Source organism: Spinacia oleracea, chromosome 6, assembly GCF_020520425.1.
Source record: "Spinacia oleracea cultivar Varoflay chromosome 6, BTI_SOV_V1, whole genome shotgun sequence".
Lineage (NCBI taxonomy): Eukaryota > Viridiplantae > Streptophyta > Magnoliopsida > Caryophyllales > Amaranthaceae > Spinacia > Spinacia oleracea.
Window position 1 is genome coordinate 125,806,013 of NC_079492.1, and position 18,228 is coordinate 125,824,240.

At 37.6% G+C, this 18,228-nt stretch overlaps 2 protein-coding genes and 1 long non-coding RNA gene across 3 annotated transcripts; 2 read left to right on the forward strand and 1 right to left on the reverse strand.

The window, feature by feature from the left end:
* The first annotated feature begins 4,707 nt into the window (after positions 1-4,707).
* On the forward strand, positions 4,708-5,282 carry LOC130463583 (uncharacterized). The gene is made up of 2 exons (XM_056832752.1): positions 4,708-4,971; positions 5,055-5,282. The coding sequence occupies exons 1-2, from the start codon at positions 4,708-4,710 to the stop codon at positions 5,280-5,282; spliced, it is 492 nt and encodes a 163-aa protein (XP_056688730.1).
* Positions 5,283-11,614: 6,332 nt separating this feature from the next.
* On the forward strand, positions 11,615-12,256 carry LOC130463895 (uncharacterized). The gene is made up of 2 exons (XR_008924109.1): positions 11,615-11,720; positions 11,851-12,256. It is a non-coding gene; the product is annotated as an uncharacterized lncRNA (long non-coding RNA).
* A 582-nt stretch (positions 12,257-12,838) lies between these two features.
* LOC110778774 (probable pectinesterase/pectinesterase inhibitor 41) lies at positions 12,839-16,275 on the reverse strand. The gene is made up of 2 exons (XM_021983333.2): positions 15,143-16,275; positions 12,839-13,680 (listed from the first exon to the last, which is right to left on the reverse strand). The coding sequence occupies exons 1-2, from the start codon at positions 16,221-16,223 to the stop codon at positions 12,989-12,991; spliced, it is 1,773 nt and encodes a 590-aa protein (XP_021839025.1). The 5' UTR covers positions 16,224-16,275; the 3' UTR covers positions 12,839-12,988.
* Positions 16,276-18,228: the final 1,953 nt, after the last annotated feature.

The following is an 18,228-nucleotide window of genomic DNA, read 5'->3' on the forward strand; positions in this document are numbered from 1 at the left end:
TAAGCCTACGGCCGCTAGAAAAGCCTCGTTCCGAAACTGGCTAATGTGCGGCAACCACTCGGCCGGCACATGGAAACTCTTATCCACTGTTAAATGGTAAGTGCTGGCCCTGAACAGGACCATTATCTGATCCCACTCTTCGGCAGTAAGGGGTGGAAGGGGCTCGTCACGATCCATGAAGTTGGCGTTGCAGTTCCAACGACTCATTCGCTCATACATCTCCTGGTCGTCCGTGTAAAACACGACCCACCTCTTCCTCCACATATGCCACTTGCTGAGCTTGCCGACCACTGTCTGGTAGGTACCACGGCTGCTCAGATTAAACCACCCTTTGGCGGCACTGGGGGAACGAGAGAGGGAGACCAGATGCAGAAAGGCGTTGAAGGACGGCTCCACGTCGTTCAGCGCACATTTGGCAATGTAGCCAAAGATATCCGCCCATGAGTTGGGGGTCAGCTGGGCCACCCCAATATTAAAACCATCTAACACCTCCACAACGAAGGGGTGTGGAGGGAATCTCATGCCGAGTTTGATTGACGCGGCATACACAGGGAATTCTCCCTCGGCAAGCAGGCTGACGGTCGAGTCCAGACCGGCCGGCACGCGCATTTGGTACCCTTCCCCCACGCAGAGGTCATCCCTCATCTTGGCTCCGTGCCTGTCTAGCCACCGCATCCAGCCCACGTCTGGGTGAATTTCTGACGGAAGCATTTGGGCCTCCTCCCGTCCTCTGGGCCTAATAAGCTGGGGAGCAGCTTCTTGCTCCTCGGCGGCTGATGACAATGGAGCGACGCTTGGCTCCCCCACTACCTGGCTCGCTGTACCCTCCGACGAGCTTGCCGCCTGCTCCCCCGCCTCGACGTACTCGTCGATCTCTTGAAAGAGTTCGGCAAATTCTTCGTCGACTGCCGAGGCGGTGGAAGAATATCTCTCCCTAGGAGGTGTCGATGCTCCTTCCCGCAAGCGCAGGCGCGTAGGATCTGCCGTTTGCTTGGTTCTAGCCATGCCTTCTGCATAGTGAACGAAGCACGGCTTAGGGGTGACCAACAATGAAGAAAAAGACGCGATTGGACGTCCGCCCCGACAAAAGATGAACGGCGGAAAAATCTTAAATAAAACCTTTAAACCCTTACCTAGTACTAAGAGGTCGGCCGCTAACAAAGAGAAAAATGACGAGAGGATAACAAAAACAAGAAAGGCGAAAACTAACCTTGAAAGATCTGCGAAGTACTTGGTGAAGAACAGGATGAGTTTCGCGAAGAACGGGATGAATTTCGCGAAGAACAGGATGAGTTTGACGAGGAAAAGGATGAGTCTCGTGGTGGCCGGAAATCGCCTGATGGTGGTAGGAACACGCCGGAAATCGCCTATGAGAGCTCTGTGAAATCGAAATGTAAAAAAATGAAATTTACCCCCCCCCCTCTATATATAAGGAGGGGCAAAATAGAGAAAGGTGACACGTGTCACCCCCTCAACACCTGACCCAAAGATGAAGATGCAAATCAAAGATCAAGAAGCGATACCCGGAAAGTGTTTCCAGAAATGCCCTTCTTGAGGGGCAAATGTTGTGGGCAAAATTACCATGCCTTCGTGCACCAATGAAGATGTGACACCTGGCACGTATTGCGCCCCCTAAGCAGAAATCATGCAAAGTCTACTCCGGGGCATGAGTATTAATCTAGGTATCTACGATGTATGTATTTAAGTATGTATAAATGTACGTATAAAACCTATACCTGGAAAAGGGCTTAATTAGTATGTATCCCAAGTGAATTACTAAGCACAATAGGCCCAAATAGCCCACTATTGCTACAAGGGATCAGAGAATTGTAAGGAGAAAGGACACGTGTCCTTCTCCCATTCCCCAGCCAATCATGTAAGGGGAATATTAGGTCATTCCCACAAAAACCTAGTACTATAAATATTCCCACTTCCCTAGAAAAAGGGGTCACAATCAATACATTCTAGAGCAATTGCTGCTCTGCCTTCTCTCTACTTTCTCTCTCTATAAAAATACAATCTTGTTTAATCTTTAAAAGTTACCAAGAAACCTCCAAGGTATCTCACCAGAAAAACCCCACAACACCCTTTACGGCAGTTACTATTTTTAGCAGGTTTCTATAAATAGCAGGTTTCTATAAATAGCAGGTTTCGGGTGAAATGAAAAGGGGTAATGAGATTCGTTATTTTATAGGAGATGCGTTGTCAAGTGGAGATTTACGTTTTCATCATCGAACCTTCCCTTTCGGGAATGGGGACAAAAGTAGGTGTCTACAGTTGTTTCAATGATTAGTGGATTGAGGTATTTTTTTTTAATAAAAGATGAAAGCAGATTTGCACTATTCAAAGAAAGTAATAAATGTCAGAATTTGGAAAGATGGAATCAGATTTATAATGGAATCTAGAACATTTAAAATTAGAAAAAAAAAGAATTTTAATTATACGTTAATAAACGTGCCAAAATCAAAACGTAACAAACATTTTGAAACGGAGGGAGTATTTAAAAAGGAAAATCATAAATTATTAGATGACACGTGTCACTCCACATTTTTCCTTTTGTTGTTCGTTATACGAAATTTTTTACAACTTCAACATCTCTTCCATTTCATCTTCCTCATTCAATATCAATTCATCATTAATTTATATATTAATTTAACCTCTTCTACTCCATCTCCCTATTTTAACACTCAACTAGTGTGTGGCCCGGGCGTTGCTCCGGGTTTTACTTTTAGTCGGGTTTACGTTTTCGAAAAATGTGCCCAATTTTAAAAGATTGTATTTTACATTTATATGTGAAAATATGACAAACATTGTAGCTAGTTGAGATGGTAGGAAGTGAAACTTTTAATCCATGAGGTTTGATGTTCGATCCTTGCTACATGCTTTTTTTGTTGTCAATAACATACCATAATGCTTATTAGTGGTGACATGGCGTAATACGGAGGGAGTCTACGTGACACATATACGTTTTCACAAACGCCTTTTAATATATTAGTATAGATATTAATTCACCATCTAATATATATAATTTTTAACTTTCCCATTTCACCTCTATATAAATCATATATCTTACATTCTCACCCCTCGGTAAAATTAGCATTTCAAAAGACTGTTTAACAAACCACTATATAGTTGTATGTTCAATGAACGGACACAAAAGCTAGTTATATTGATAATTCAAAAGCCACAATTAAAAAAGGAATGAAGAAAGTGTGTTAAATCGGCAATTAAAAAGGAACGGAGAAAGTGTGTTAAGTCGACAATTAAAAAAGAATGGAGGGGTATTGCCCTCAGGACTCATTCACAACCAAAAAAAACATGAAGGGAGTTACTGTTGAATTAATTTGGATTTGGCAAAAGAAGCCTAATTTAAAACAAAAGAAAATATCTCAAGTCTTATATGTGACCTGCCACACAATCAACTTGATGGTTTAGCGTGTTTACACTTATAAATAAGTCAATCGCGTTTAAAGCCCATCTCGTTAGTTAACGGAGTATAAAAGTAACACCAACGTAGAAAATAAAGCTAGTAACACCAGTCTCTACTATACAAGGAACCTCTAAAATTAAAATGCAATAAAACAAGAAAAGTAATGTCGAATACAATGTGTAAGTAGGACCAGCATAGAAAGTCAAATAATTTAATACCAGTCTATATAAAGAACCTCTAACATAAAATTGAAGAAACTACAATAAAAAAAGTAACACCAACATAGAAAATCAAGTAACACAAGTTTATATCAGGAATCTCTAACATGAAATTGAAGAACCTGAGATAAAACCATAAAAGTAACAATGGATACAATGTATAAGTAATACCAACATAGAAAGTTAAGTAACACCAATTTATACAAGTAACCTCTTACATGAAATTGAAGAAACTACAGTAAAAAAAAAAAAAATAATAACGAATACAATTTACAAGTAACATATATAAACCTAAAAAGTCAAGTAATACTAGTCAAAACCTTCTCCATATAGTAGTTGCGAGCGTCACACCATCAACTTGATGGTATGGCTGGTCAAACACGAGACGCGTTGAAGAAAATATATACTATATATCCCTTCCAAATTATACTCATATGAAGTATCTTTTTTCTTGTATCGGGGCCTTTATCAATCTAGTATCCTTACGCATGAAGGCAATCAATTCGGTTAATATTCCTGACAAATTGTTTTGGGGGCCTGACCCTAGTGGCAGTTTTTCCACAAAATCAGCTGCTTGTCTTGTCCAAGGCCTATCTCTAGCTCCCGAAAATAAAGTGTGTTTTAGTTGGATTTGAAAACTCAATGTTGTTCCAAAAGTAAAGAATTTATTATGGAAAATCTGTAATGATGCTCTCCCCTCCAAAGAAAGATTATTTCGTAGTCATGTAGCAGTACCTCTCCAATGTCAATTTTGTTCACATCACACAGAGGATAGCTCCCACCTCTTTCTCTATTTCCCTTATGGTGTTGATCTTTTTGTTAAACTCCATCTCAGTCAAGGTTGGGCTACCCCCCCCCCCCCCTCTTAGTCCCAATGCCTCATTGCTAGAAAACCTGCTACATTTCAAGACTTCTTTAGGTTGGGAGGGAACATCAAGGATTGCTACTACTTGGTGGCATATTTGGTTTTCTAGGAATGCTTTAGTTTTCCGTAATGAGAGCATTTCTATCACTGATAATTACAATCTTATTTGTAATCATTTTAGAACTCTCTCTTGTATGGAAGATCAAAATAGTGCCACGGAGCATCAAGGTCAGAAAAGACATAATATAATCAAAGAAGTGGCGTGGTCTTGTCCCCCTCCAGGTTTCTTGAAACTGAATTTCGATGGTGCTAAAAGAGGCTCTACTTCCACAAGTTTGGGTTATGTGATTCGAAATGAGAAAGGTGATCTCATACTTGCGGGAGCAAAGGCGTCGCATCCAGAAGGCTCAGCTCTATCCTATTTGCAGAAGCTTGTGCACTCAGAGAAGGCATCAAAAGTGCAATGGCGTTGGACTGCAAAAATTTGATCATCGAGGGAGATAATTTGGTGGTGAACAATTCCATGAATCGTGTGTGGCAGGTCCCGTGGGAAATTAATGGCCTCATTGAAGACTCTTTGGCGGACTTATCCAACACCGATAATTTTGTGATCAACCATTGCTATCGGGAGGCTAATCATGCGGCTGATTTTATGGCGGCAAAAGGAAGCTCTTGTATTTCTATGTCGCTGTGGTTTTCGTCTTTTGATCCTTCCCTTTCCCTTATCATCCTCAAGGATGCTTTAGGTTATCCCTTTCAAAGGGGCTAACCTGGTGTTTTCTTTCCTTATCCAAAAAAAAAAAAAAAAAATCAATTCGGTTAATATGGTCATGGACGCTATAATGGACTAACGAGTTACTCCGTAGTATGACTTATGACTTTTATGAACAACGATGATAGTTACATTACACTACCCTAACCATTGGTTACGTTCAGTAACGTAATGTTTGATTGATTTATTGATTGATTGGCCCAATTGTATACAGCCACTAGCTAACACTCGAGAACAGCTCAGAGATTTCACGAGTTCTTGTTTGACGGCCGAGTTTTTGGCTTCTGCTTCGGATTTTTCTTCTTACTCCAATTTGGTTTTATTAGTTCTCATTGCACTATGAAATTTGTCTTTAATTCGTCAATTGGTAGAAATTTCTAATATTTTTTGTTTGTTCTATTGGAATAAAACCAAATTAATAATGCCAATCAGATTGATAATATTAGTAATTTTATTTATTAAAGACTATAAGTTCTTGTACCAAGCTACCCAGCAACCTAACTGGTTTCATCTTGTCAAACTATGTGCTTACTAATTAAATTAATGCACGCAAAATTCTTAAATGTTACTCCGTAAAAGTTACACTTAAAATCTAATTAATAGTTGCCAAAAAAAAAGTGTTAAAACTTATTGGTATGACTATTCGTTGAAACTTATTTGTTATTCATATGTGAACTGTTTCACGCACACTAGAAAAAGATTGGAGAAAATATCACATACCATACGGTTCGATTGGTAGCCGGTAATAAATTGTGGGAATGAAAATAAATCTTAGTGTTATTTGGCAAGAAAATAACATCATCATGGTGTTCATGTTAATGAAATTTTGTCTTAAACATGGTGTGTTCTTCATAAATTTGCATTCCCACCTGATACCACTCCCCAAATAATAATGGAGGGTAATGAAAATTTATGAAGAAAAAGAGTTATTAATTCTGAGAGAACTAACATTACCCTGTGAATTGATATAATTGATTTTCTTTACAAATTTACATATAAATTCATTCATATTGAGATCATTTATACCCTGCTACCAAAAGGGCGGTTAGTGTTACATATTTTTCTTGTATTGTATGGATGATGTTCTTTGAATTGGTAAGTGGACCGAACTTATCCTCCTTATCAGGTTGCCCAAATCCATTTCTAATTTCTCTAAGTTTAGGACTATATATAGGAGTGGGCAAAAAATTCCGATCTAGTTGATCTAATCTATGATCTGGCTGACCTGATTTGAATAATGGATATCAGATTCGGCGTGTTGGGGAGTAAAAAGTAGGAAAACAGAGAAATAAACTGGTAAAAAAAAAAGTAATTACAACAAATTCTTGTAATTTGACGCATAGACTTTGTTCTGTTCACTTTATTTTCACTTATTCAAGTAAAAGTAAGCTAGGATTGGACATGTACACTCTATACTATATATTAAAAACGTTTAAAAGAAAGCTTGTGTGACATGTGTCGCTCGGATTATGAGTTTTTCACTCCATAGTTTGTATAAGATTTGAACTTCCGACCTTGAGTTTAAAAAATAAAGTTTTTACTACTAGCTAGGATATGATATGCATGTTTCATGTTATCATTGCAAAATAAATGTTACTAAATGTGAATGTTATTAATGTAGTAACCCGGGGCATCGCCCGGGCCCTAATAATAGTTTATACTCCCTCCGTATTTATTTAAGGGATACACTTGCCTTTTCCGGCCGTATTTATTTAAGAGATACACTTGCCATTTTTAGTAATTTACCAACCCCACCATATAAGTAATCTATCTGATATATCTTATGTCCCACCACCCTATTAAACAAATAATTTCAGAACTACACCCCACCCCCCACCCCTCTAAAATGGCATGGTCCCTACTTATTTTACTTATTAAAATATCTACCCCAACCCCACTTGTTTTGTTACTTTATTTCATTTAATTCTTTTTCTTAATAACCGTGCCCGGCCAAGTGTATCCTTTAAATAAACACAGAGGGAGTAACTAAAATAAGTTTTGACAAGTTCAAATAAGTTCAGATAAGCAAAATAAGTGAAAATCAGTTGAATAGAATGTACCCTTAAATGTAATATTACCATGTTAGAACTCACCATTTAGGTTGAGTTTATTGCTTGAAACTGATCATCAGTAAGCATTGAGAGAAAGAGAAATCAGAGAACTTTAGAGAGAGTTTTATTTATTTCAGACGAATGAATTCAATTGATTACAGAAGCTGAGTAATCTATAAATACAATGTGATTGGTGATGTGTTCCAACCAATGAGAGAGCTACAAACTTACACATCAGCAATTACAATTATCAGTGCAATATTATTACAATTGAGATGTACTAACAGACTGCTAACAGAATCCCTAGAATATAGGATAGGTAGTTAGAGCTGACATCATTGCTTCTAGAATATGCTGAGTTTTGTCAGCATGCTGATGAGCTTGATCAGCTTGATCATTCTGCTTCTGTGCAGCATGCTGTACACCAACACCCCCCTTCAAACTTGGTGTGGGGAAGGTATGAACCATACCAAGTTTGGAAGAAAGAATCCTGTGTTGACATCCAGGAAGAATCTTTGTAAAAATGTCAGCTAACTGATGCTGAGTTGGAAGATAATTGAGTTGGAGAAGTCCTTCAAGCACTTTATCCCTAGTGAAATGACAATCCACTTCAATGTGTTTTGTCCTTTCATGAAAGATGGGATTTTTAGCAATATGTAGTGCTGATTGATTGTCACAGTTTAGTTGTACTGGTTTCAGATTGGTGATGCCTAACTCTTCCAATAATCGAACAACCCAAGTAACCTCACTTGCAGCTTGAGACATAGCCCTATACTCTGCCTCAGAAGAGCTTTTAGAAACTGTAGACTGCTTTTTAGATTTCCAGCTAATTGGGGAATTGCCAAGAAGAAGAATGTAGCCTGTGACTGATCTTCTGGTTGAAGAGCAAGCTGCCCAATCAGAGTCAGAAAAAGCTTGTAATGTTAGTTGATTTGTAGCTTTGAGAAGGATTCCTTGGCCTGCTGTATGGTTGACATACCTAAGAGTATGAGTGAGAGCTTGAACATGATCAAGCTTAGGAGAGTGCATAAATTGACTGAGGGATTGCACAGCAAAAGCAAGATCTGGTCTGGTATGGGTAAGAAAGTTCAGTTTGCCAACATAGCACCTATACAGATCAACATTGGGATAATCCTCTCCTTCTGGTGTGAGCTTAAGATTCAGAGGAAAGGGAGTGACTGCTGGTTTGGAAATATCCAGCTCACAATCAGTTAGCATTTCCTTTGTGTATTTTCTTTGAGTAAGAACATAACCATCAGTAGTCTGACTGATTTCAATCCCAAGAAAGTAATTGAGTAAACCCAAATCTTTGATGCTGAAGGTGTTATGGAGATGTGCTTTTAATGAAGAGATTTCAGTTTCATCAGAACCTGTAACAATGATATCATCCACATACACAGCCACAATTGTAACATGAGGAGAGGTGTGTTTAATAAATAAGGAGTAGTCATTTTTAGATTGCTTGTAGCCTTGACACTTCAGTTCATCAAGCAATCTGGCAAACCATTGCCTAGAAGCTTGTTTGAGACCATAGAGTGATTTTGTGAGCTTACAAACATGACCTGTAGGAGCATGAACACCATCAGGAACCTTCATATAAACTTCTTCATCAAGATGTCCATGAAGAAAAGCATTGTTTATGTCCAACTGAAATAATTTCCAGCCTTTACTAGCAGCAAGAGAGATCAAACACCTTACTGTAGACATTTTTACCACTGGAGAGAAAGTTTCATGGTAATCTATGCCATATTTTTGTGTAAAACCTTTGGCAACCAGTCTGGCTTTGTACCTCTCAACTGAACCATCTGCATTCTTTTTAATTCTATACACCCATTTACACCCAATAGCTTTCTTTCCTTTAGGTAAAACAACAAAATCCCAAGTGTGGTTGTTGTTCAATGCAGTGATTTATTTTTCCATGGCATCCAACCATCTATCATCAGTAGCAGCTTCCTTATAGGTAGTTGGTTCAATATGATGTAAATGAGCAGCAATCAGAACTTTGTGTGTGTCAGGAAGGGTGTCATAAGCAACAAGGTTACACCAGTGCTTGACAGGTTTGGAGCACACAAAATCTTTAAGATGTGTAGGAGGTTTAGATATTCTGGTGGATTTTCTGCAGAGTTGTTCAGAAGATGCTGTAGGAACAATAGGAGAATGTAAAGGAGAAGTGGAATGTGTTGGTTCTTCAGAAACTTCTTCAGAAAGAATATCAGTAGAAGAATTGGAGGGGGATTCAATTTCAGGTGATGGATGTTGAAGTTCTTGTGGTTGGATTGGTGAAATTGAAAAAGAATCTGAAAAAGAAGTCACAATAGGTAAGAAAAATTTGGTTGAATAAGCTGTATTAGGATTAGAAGAATAATGGAAAGGAAAGTGATGTTCATGAAAGAGAACATCTCTGGATGTGGTGATTTTATTGTTTGAGAGATTTAGAACTTTGTAAGCCTTTTGTGTTGAGGGATAGCCAATAAAGACACATGGATTTGCTCTTGGATCAAACTTTGACCTCTGTACTTTGGAAGTGGTTATGTAGCAAAGGCAGCCAAACACTCTCAAATGAGAAAGATTAGGCTTGCTGTTAAACAACCTTTCATAGGGAGTAGAGAAGTTTATGCTTTTTAGAGGCATTCTGTTGATGAGATATGTTGCTGTAAGTACACAAGCACTCCAGTATTTGTCAGGAAGTTTGGATTGAAAAGACAAAGCTCTGGCAGTTTCAAGGAGATGTTTGTGTTTTCTCTCCACAACACCATTTTGCTGAGGTGTATGACTGCAACTAGTCTGTCCTAGAATACCTTTCTCAATAAATAATTCTTTCATTCTTCCCTCAGTAAGATCAGGAGCATTGTCAGATCTTACTTGTTTCACAGTTAGACCAAACTGGTTTTCAACATAAAGTAAAAACTGAGACATGATTCGAACTAAATCTGTTTTATTTCTCATAAGATGTGTCCAAGTCATCCTAGTGTAATCATCAACAATTGTAAGGAATTGATTACATCTGGAAGTATCTAAAACAGAATATGGACCCCATACATCAATATGAATGATTTCAAAAGGTGTAGTGGTTTTGATACAACTAGATGAAAATGGAAATCTAGTTTGTTTGGCTAGTGGACAGATTTGACAAAATGATTCAGCTAAACAACCATGTACATCAACACCTTTGAGACCTTTTATTTTTCCAAAAGACATGTGACCAAGTCTGAGATGCCACAACTTGGCTTCTTGTATTGCTGCTGGTTTGGCTGCTGAAAGAGCATACTTATGTGAACCAGGAATCTTGTCTGATACAAAGAGATCTTCACTTAGGCTATACAGACCTCTCTCCAACTTACCAAGCAGAATATGCTTGTTCTTGGAAGGGTCCTGAAGATAACATTCACCATTTGTAAAAGAGATTGAACATTTAGTGTCACAACAAAGTTTAGAAATGGATATCAGATTAAACTGAAACTTTGGGACATGTAAAACATTTCTGAGAACAATGTCTTGACTTAACTGTATTGTACCCTTATGTTTTACTTTTAATTCAGTTCCATCAGGTATAGTAATAGTGTGTTGATCATCATGTACACTCTCAAATGTAGTGAAAAGTGACAGATCGGAACACATGTGATCACTAGCACCACTGTCTAGTATCCACTTTCTTCTGAAATTAGACAGAAAACAAAATGTACCTTTAGGGTGGGAACTGGTTGCTAATCCAAGTGAGTGAGAGCCAATATTCTCAACTTGATTAGCAACTTGCCGGCTTTGTAGGCATTTCATCAATTGATTGTATTGCTCTTCTGTAAAAGTAGCATGAATCATCCCTGCATCTGCCTCCTCTTGAGTTTCTTTAGAATTAAACTCATCCAGTTGAGCTGCTGCTGCTATTCTCTTTCCTTTACCCTTAAAGTCCTTTGGATAACCATGGAGTTTCCAGCATTTATCAATAGTGTGATTCTTCATTTTGCAATGATCACAGAACAAATTGTTCCTGGTGTTGTTGAAGCTTCTATACTGGTTTCCAGATCCTGAATTTTGTGGATTGGAACTTGAATTGTACTGATTCTTGTAAATTTTATTGTCAAATCTTCTTGCATTGAATGCTGTGGACTCTGTTTGCACTTGAACTCTGTGATTATGTACTTCCTTTTGCTGTTCTTCCTGAAGTAAAAGACCATATGCTTTTGAAATCGTAGGTAGAGGACTCATCATCAATATAGTACTCTTAGTGTGTTCATACTTTTGACTCAATTTCATCAAGAACTGAATCAACCTTTGATTTTTTTGTGTTTTCAACAATTTCTGAGTGAGTGTGCAACTGCAGCCTGTGCAAACACAAACAGGTAAAGGTTCTAGTCCATCCAGCTGATCCCACAGAAGTTTGATCTTGGTAAAAAAACTAGCAACAGCTTCATCATCTCCTTGTGTTAAGTCTCCTAACTGTTGTTGTATAGTAAACAGTTGTGGTCCAGATTCTCTGCAATATCTTTCCTCTAAATCGAGCCATATTGCTCTTGCAGTTTTGAGGTACAGAACACTTCTTGCAACTGAAGCTTCAAGTGAGGCCAATATCCATGAAATGACCAAGTCATTGCACCTGATCCACATTCTGTAGTTTGTAGAATTAGTTGCTGGTTGATTCAGACTGCCATCTACAAAGCAAAGCTTATTCCTAGCAGACAATGCTATCATCATTGATCTTCTCCAATCACTGAAGCTTTTTCCTTCACCATCAAACTCAATATTCACCAATTTGGTGGTATTCAGATCACTATTACTGAGATAGTAAGCAGAATTAGGATTCTGTGATGAATCTTGCTGATCTGAAGGCATTTTATTATTGCGAAATCACAATTTCTCTGAAGATTTGATTAAAGAATTAACAAGAAGAAGAGAAAGAACGCAGGATCAATTGATCACTACTCTGATACCATGTTAGAACTCACCATTTAGGTTGAGTTTATTGCTTGAAACTGATCATCAGTAAGCATTGAGAGAAAGAGAAATCAGAGAACTTTAGAGAGAGTTTTATTTATTTCAGACGAATGAATTCAATTGATTACAGAAGCTGAGTAATCTATAAATACAATGTGATTGGTGATGTGTTCCAACCAATGAGAGAGCTACAAACTTACACATCAGCAATTACAATTATCAGTGCAATATTATTACAACTGAGATGTACTAACAGACTGCTAACAGAATCCCTAGAATATAGGATAGGTAGTTAGAGCTGACATCATTGCTTCTAGAATATGCTGAGTTTTGTCAGCATGTTGATGAGCTTGATCAGCTTGATCATTCTGCTTCTGTGCAGCATGCTGTACACCAACATACCAACTTGCATATTTAGGTACGGTTAAAAGTTACGTAAGTGTGAGACAGTTTAATAGGAGACTAGCTATGAAGTAATAGTCTGTAGTTGTAGTAGAAAGATAAATACAAAATAAAAAAAACACCCCTAAGTGAAAAAAAAAGAAAAACATACTATAAAAAGAATGGATCGACTCGAGGAAGTACATGCAATTTTTATTCCATGAGAAATCAATACAAATTCTAAAATAAGATAAAAATATGAATAATCAAATGTAAATGTAAAGGAAGTATCTAAATTCTGCATAATAATATCTAAAATAATATCAATAATGTTTAGAATAATTACAACAAACCACTAGTGTAAGGTACCCCTGTTTGAGGCAACCATTCATCACCAAACACAAAGGTAGAAACAGTAAAACTAGATGCATCCGTCGCATTCATAACATGATAACCTGCCCAACTCACTCTATCCGTAACATTAGAACCAGGACCTGTATTGTTAAATTCACCATAATATAAAGTATCCAACGCAAAACTCCCATTCCATTCTCTCCAACCACTAGGATCAACCACATTATCAATAAACGACTCCAAATAAACCGTTCTCGAGTATTCCTTCCACGGCCTCCCTAGGTACGTCTTCGTCGTGCTATTACTATTAGCAAGGTCGTCCGATGCACGGATCACACAATTTTCTATAGAAATGCCGGTGTTTTGGTTCGGATCAGTTCTTCCTTGAGCGGTAATAGCATTGAATTGATTGTCTAAGGGTAAACGAGGATATATGTTGCAGTTTTGGAACACTACATTAGCGTTACCAAATATAAAATCGACCGTCCCATAAATGTCGCATTCTCTGTAAAACTGTCTTAAGGAATGGGCATATAACGTGTCTTGGTACCCTTCGAAACTGCAATTATAAAAGGCTGATAAATCTGATCCGCTTCTTAGAGCAACTGCTTGATGATTGATTGCACCGGCTGTGTTTCTTATGGTCATATTCATGCCCACAAATCCTGTTCCCGTTACAGCTGCATAAAACAAATTACCGTACCATTATTATTACTCAGCTCAAAACTACTATGTTGTTCTTAAATGTTTTTCCTATTACAATTTACTCGACCCTAATACAATATTGACCATTGATGGATTGTGTTCAATTCCGCATAAGATAACACAATTATACGTTTATACAACGTGTTTTATAAATATATATATCAAGATGAATCGAATAAAGAGCCATATAACGTATATTAATTTTGAAATTTCAAAATGTTTGAGAATCTTTAAGAACGGAAGTAATATCTTACGGATATATTTTACTCAAAACCAAAGCACAAGATAGCCAAGAGAAAGACAAGGAATATTTTCCAGCTTTCTTATTGAGAGTGTGTGGAGAAAGTATTTTCGGATGTTAGCTAGATATGTGTTTGCAAATACATATTATAGCAAAAGACAAAATAGACAAAAGGACAAAAAGGAAATTAAATGGTACTTCCTCCGTTCCTTTTTAAATGACACAATTATTTAGGCACGTTTGCCAACGCACGATTTCAAACACTAATATCTTCAGTTATGGATAAGAAAAAATTATAAAAAGTTGATATTAAAATAATATTTATTAATACGAATCTAATAAGACCCCACAAGACTATATTTTTTCTTAAGTATAAATCACAAAATGAAGTCAAAAGAACTTGTATGAATAGTGTCCATAATCCAATTGTGTCATTTAAATAAGAACGGAGGAAGTACTTTTTAAAACAAAAATGGTACTTTTTTTATACAGAATTGTACTTTTTTTTTTACAGAATGGTACTTTTTTTTTTACAGAATGGTAATTCCTATTTTGTCTTTTAGCTATTTGTCTTTCAGCTGATATGTGTATTTCTATACATATCTAATATGCGAAAAAATAACATGCGGGCCTTCGATAGACGCACACCTCAAGGCTCATCTAATATAAAAAAATAAACTTAAATACTAACAGAATTCCAGACCAACACACGTGTTTACATCCTTCTTAAATGTTGTAAATGTATGTCATTTAAGTTGTGCTTACCTTATGAAACCGAGCTTCGTAAATTACAAAATATCATATTCATAGTGGCAGTATTTTAACTAGTTCATTAGGTACTCTTGCATCAAATGTTCACATCTAATTATGTATCCGTGATTAAGTTTTGTACTTAAAGATAACCAAAAATTTCTCATTAATATTCTAAGACTAATATGTTTTCTTTCTTAATCTTGTTTATTTTAATCTAAATTGGTTAAAGAAAAAAAAAATTGTCCATCATAGTCATACTATTTTAATTATGATGCATTCTCTAATTTTAATCCTTAATAATAAAATTCAAATAACCGCATATTAGTTTTGTTAATATGATCGAAGAGCATGACCAAAATTGCAAATAATAGAAGTTACTAAAAATAGCTCAAAACAGTAGCTTAATTAATTAGTACGGAGTACGTAGTATAGTAGTAACTTACCAAAAGTAGCCGACTGGAAAGTACTAAAAACTTTGTCAGCAACACTTCGATTACCGGTAATAATGGTCTGATTAATACCATCACCAATCATCATAATATACCTCTTCTTCTTATCAATGGAGACATTCTCTTCATAAACACCAGCACTTACATAAACCAAGTAATATCCATCACTTGCTTCAGTTTTATTAGGTGCAGCCGCAATTGCATCATTTATCGTACTAAAATTCCCGCTACCATCTTTGCTCACGGTCACAACATCATATATAAGCACTTGATCATCACCTTCATTGTCACTACCTAGCAGCCGTTCGTGGCGGCGGCTAAGACTGGCCTCGAACACGGCTCGAGCATTGTCGGACATTTTTAAACCAGGGAGGCGGCCGCCATTATTACCGAAGAAGCCGGGGTGTTTCTTTCCTCGGGGAGGCTTTGAACCCTTTTTCTTTTTTGGGATCCATGCTTTGGTAAAAAGAGAGAGAGCAATGGAGTATAGTTTAGTGTCGGTTGATAAAGGAGAGGTAATTCCACGGTCGAATGACCATGCTGACTCGGCAGACTTGAGTCCGTCGAGACAAGTCTGCTGGTTAGTGAGGATGCCACTAAGGAAGGTTTGAACATCCTCCACCGTCGTAAGTGCAAGAGTTTTATTTTCTTGCGTGTTCACGGCGGCGTTGAAGGAGTCGGCTAAGAAATCGACGTTGAGCTCCGCTAGGAACTGGCAGTCTTGTAAGGCTGCCACCGCGGAGGGTGTGAGTTTGAGTTTTCTACTGTCGTGGAGGTACTTGTTCACGACTTTAAGGAACCTTGCCGCTTGTGAGACGGACCGCTTGAACGAGAAGCGGCCGTATTCATACACATTGGCGGTTTTGTTAGCGGATTGTAGGACATCTTTGCAGTAGGAAGGGTATAGGGTGGACTGGCAAACGGCTGAGGCTGGCATCGAGGCCGATGCATTGTTCGACCCTTGTGGTTGCGAGGGTGTTAATGGTAATGAATTTGTATGAGTTGTGGCGAGTTGGAGGAGGAGGAGGATGGATGATAGTGTAATAAGGAATGAGGGTGGGTGGTAGAGGGCCATATTGTTAGAGAGGGAGTATTTGTGCAAGTGAGGAGTTTAATAGAGTAGCAAAAGGGGTGGAGTATTTTATAGTGAAAATGGAGAAGAGAAAGTCAAATAAAATTAAGTTGCTTTTGTAATATTGGTTGTTTACTTGTCTCTTAATCAATTTACGGGGATATCTGTTTCAACTTTTGAAATGAAAAAGGTAATTAGTTAATTTTTTACTTTCAATTAAAGCATGCGAGATGAGAGGATTAGTCAATGTTGCTAATGTTGCAGTGGTAACAACCTTGATAATTTTTGAACAAAAGTCAAATGAAGTGGGGGTAAGATTGATTGTGCAAAAGCGCGTCGCCGTGGCAATGGGTGATGCCGAATTAATGGAAGAGTGGTTGAATTGGTGTAAAAGACTATGGTTTTTGACGTCAAATAATAGAAAACAAAATATGCATGGAATTTGCACTAAAGTTAGTTATCTAGCCTCTCTTTTCTTTTTTAAGTACCCCGTAGGAGTGAAGGTGGGGGAGTGGGGGCATTGTAGGGAAAATGATGGGTTCCTAGTTAAATACTGTACACGTTAGGGGATTACAGCATTAAGAAATAAATGCAATGTCTGAAATGTTGGCTCATGAAAGAAAATTTTGTATCGAAATGACAATATTTCTACGACAAACTTTTCATGTATTGATTAAGTTATCGACAGCTTAAGTGTTGTACAATATATGCCACCGACAACATGCCGAATTCGTATTTGTGTTACGATAAGCTAACATAAATTATGGAATGATTTGAACAAATTACAAGATCGATGGATGCATCTTGTTCGCTAATCGCTAGCTCGTAGCCGTGGTGCCGTGGTGGTATAAACCCTCGCTCTAAAGTTAATTGAGGAACTTATGTCTCCTTTTAGGACAACTTATATAATTGATTTTAACTTATCTCAACTTACATCAACCTAATTAAACTTGTTCGACCTTATTTATGTTCGTTGTAAATTGTACTTTGATAAACATAACAAACTCTTTAGTTGATCTTATTTGAACTTACCAAATTATAATGAACTTCGTTGAACTTATTAGTAATGAAATTAGTGAAAATAAAGTGGACATACACAACATTATTTTAATGTTAATGTGTATAGAAATTATAAGTATTTAACTGAAAATGAGATGATGGATGAAAAGACAAGAAGTATTTTTAGTAAATGATCTGAGTGAGGAAGTGATCGTGTATTTTTAATGATTAACTCTTAATTAAGATGGTTGATGATCGACGCTTAACACCATCTGGGATCGAGATCGATGTAACCCGGACATTGGAATTATAACAAGACCATACATGTCTAGATAGCTTTATTACTCATCCCTGACCGAGACGTGAAAAATAAGGGTTATTGTCAAATATTGTGTAATCTCGTATCATTCTCATTAATAACACACATATATATAGTACAACTCAGTTACCTAAACCCTAGGTACACATTAGGTAACTTACCATAGTTAGGACTCTACAGAATATTCACAGAATAATATCTAATATCTTAACATATCTTAACATCCCCCCTCAAGGTGGAGCATGTAGATCTCGAATGCCCATCTTGTTCAAAAAAAACTCAAATTGCGCCTTCCCCAACGCTTTGGTGAAGATATCTGCTAACTGAACCTTCGTCGACACGTACGACGGACTGATGATCCCTTCCTTGATTGCATCTCGAATGAAATGACAATCTGACTCGATGTGTTTTGTCCTTTCATGGAACACCGGATTCTGTGCAATATGCAACGCAGACTGACTGTCGCAATACATCCTCATGCCTTGGTCGTGTGTCACCCCCAAGTCGCGTAGTAGTTGTTTCAACCACTTCAACTCACACGTCAGAGCTGCCATCGATCGATATTCTGCCTCAGCAGACGACCGAGAAACCGTATGCTGTTTCTTGGTCTTCCAAGAAACTGGCGACATACCAAGTGACACAAACCATCCAGTCATCGACCGACGCGTCATTGGACACCCTGCCCAATCC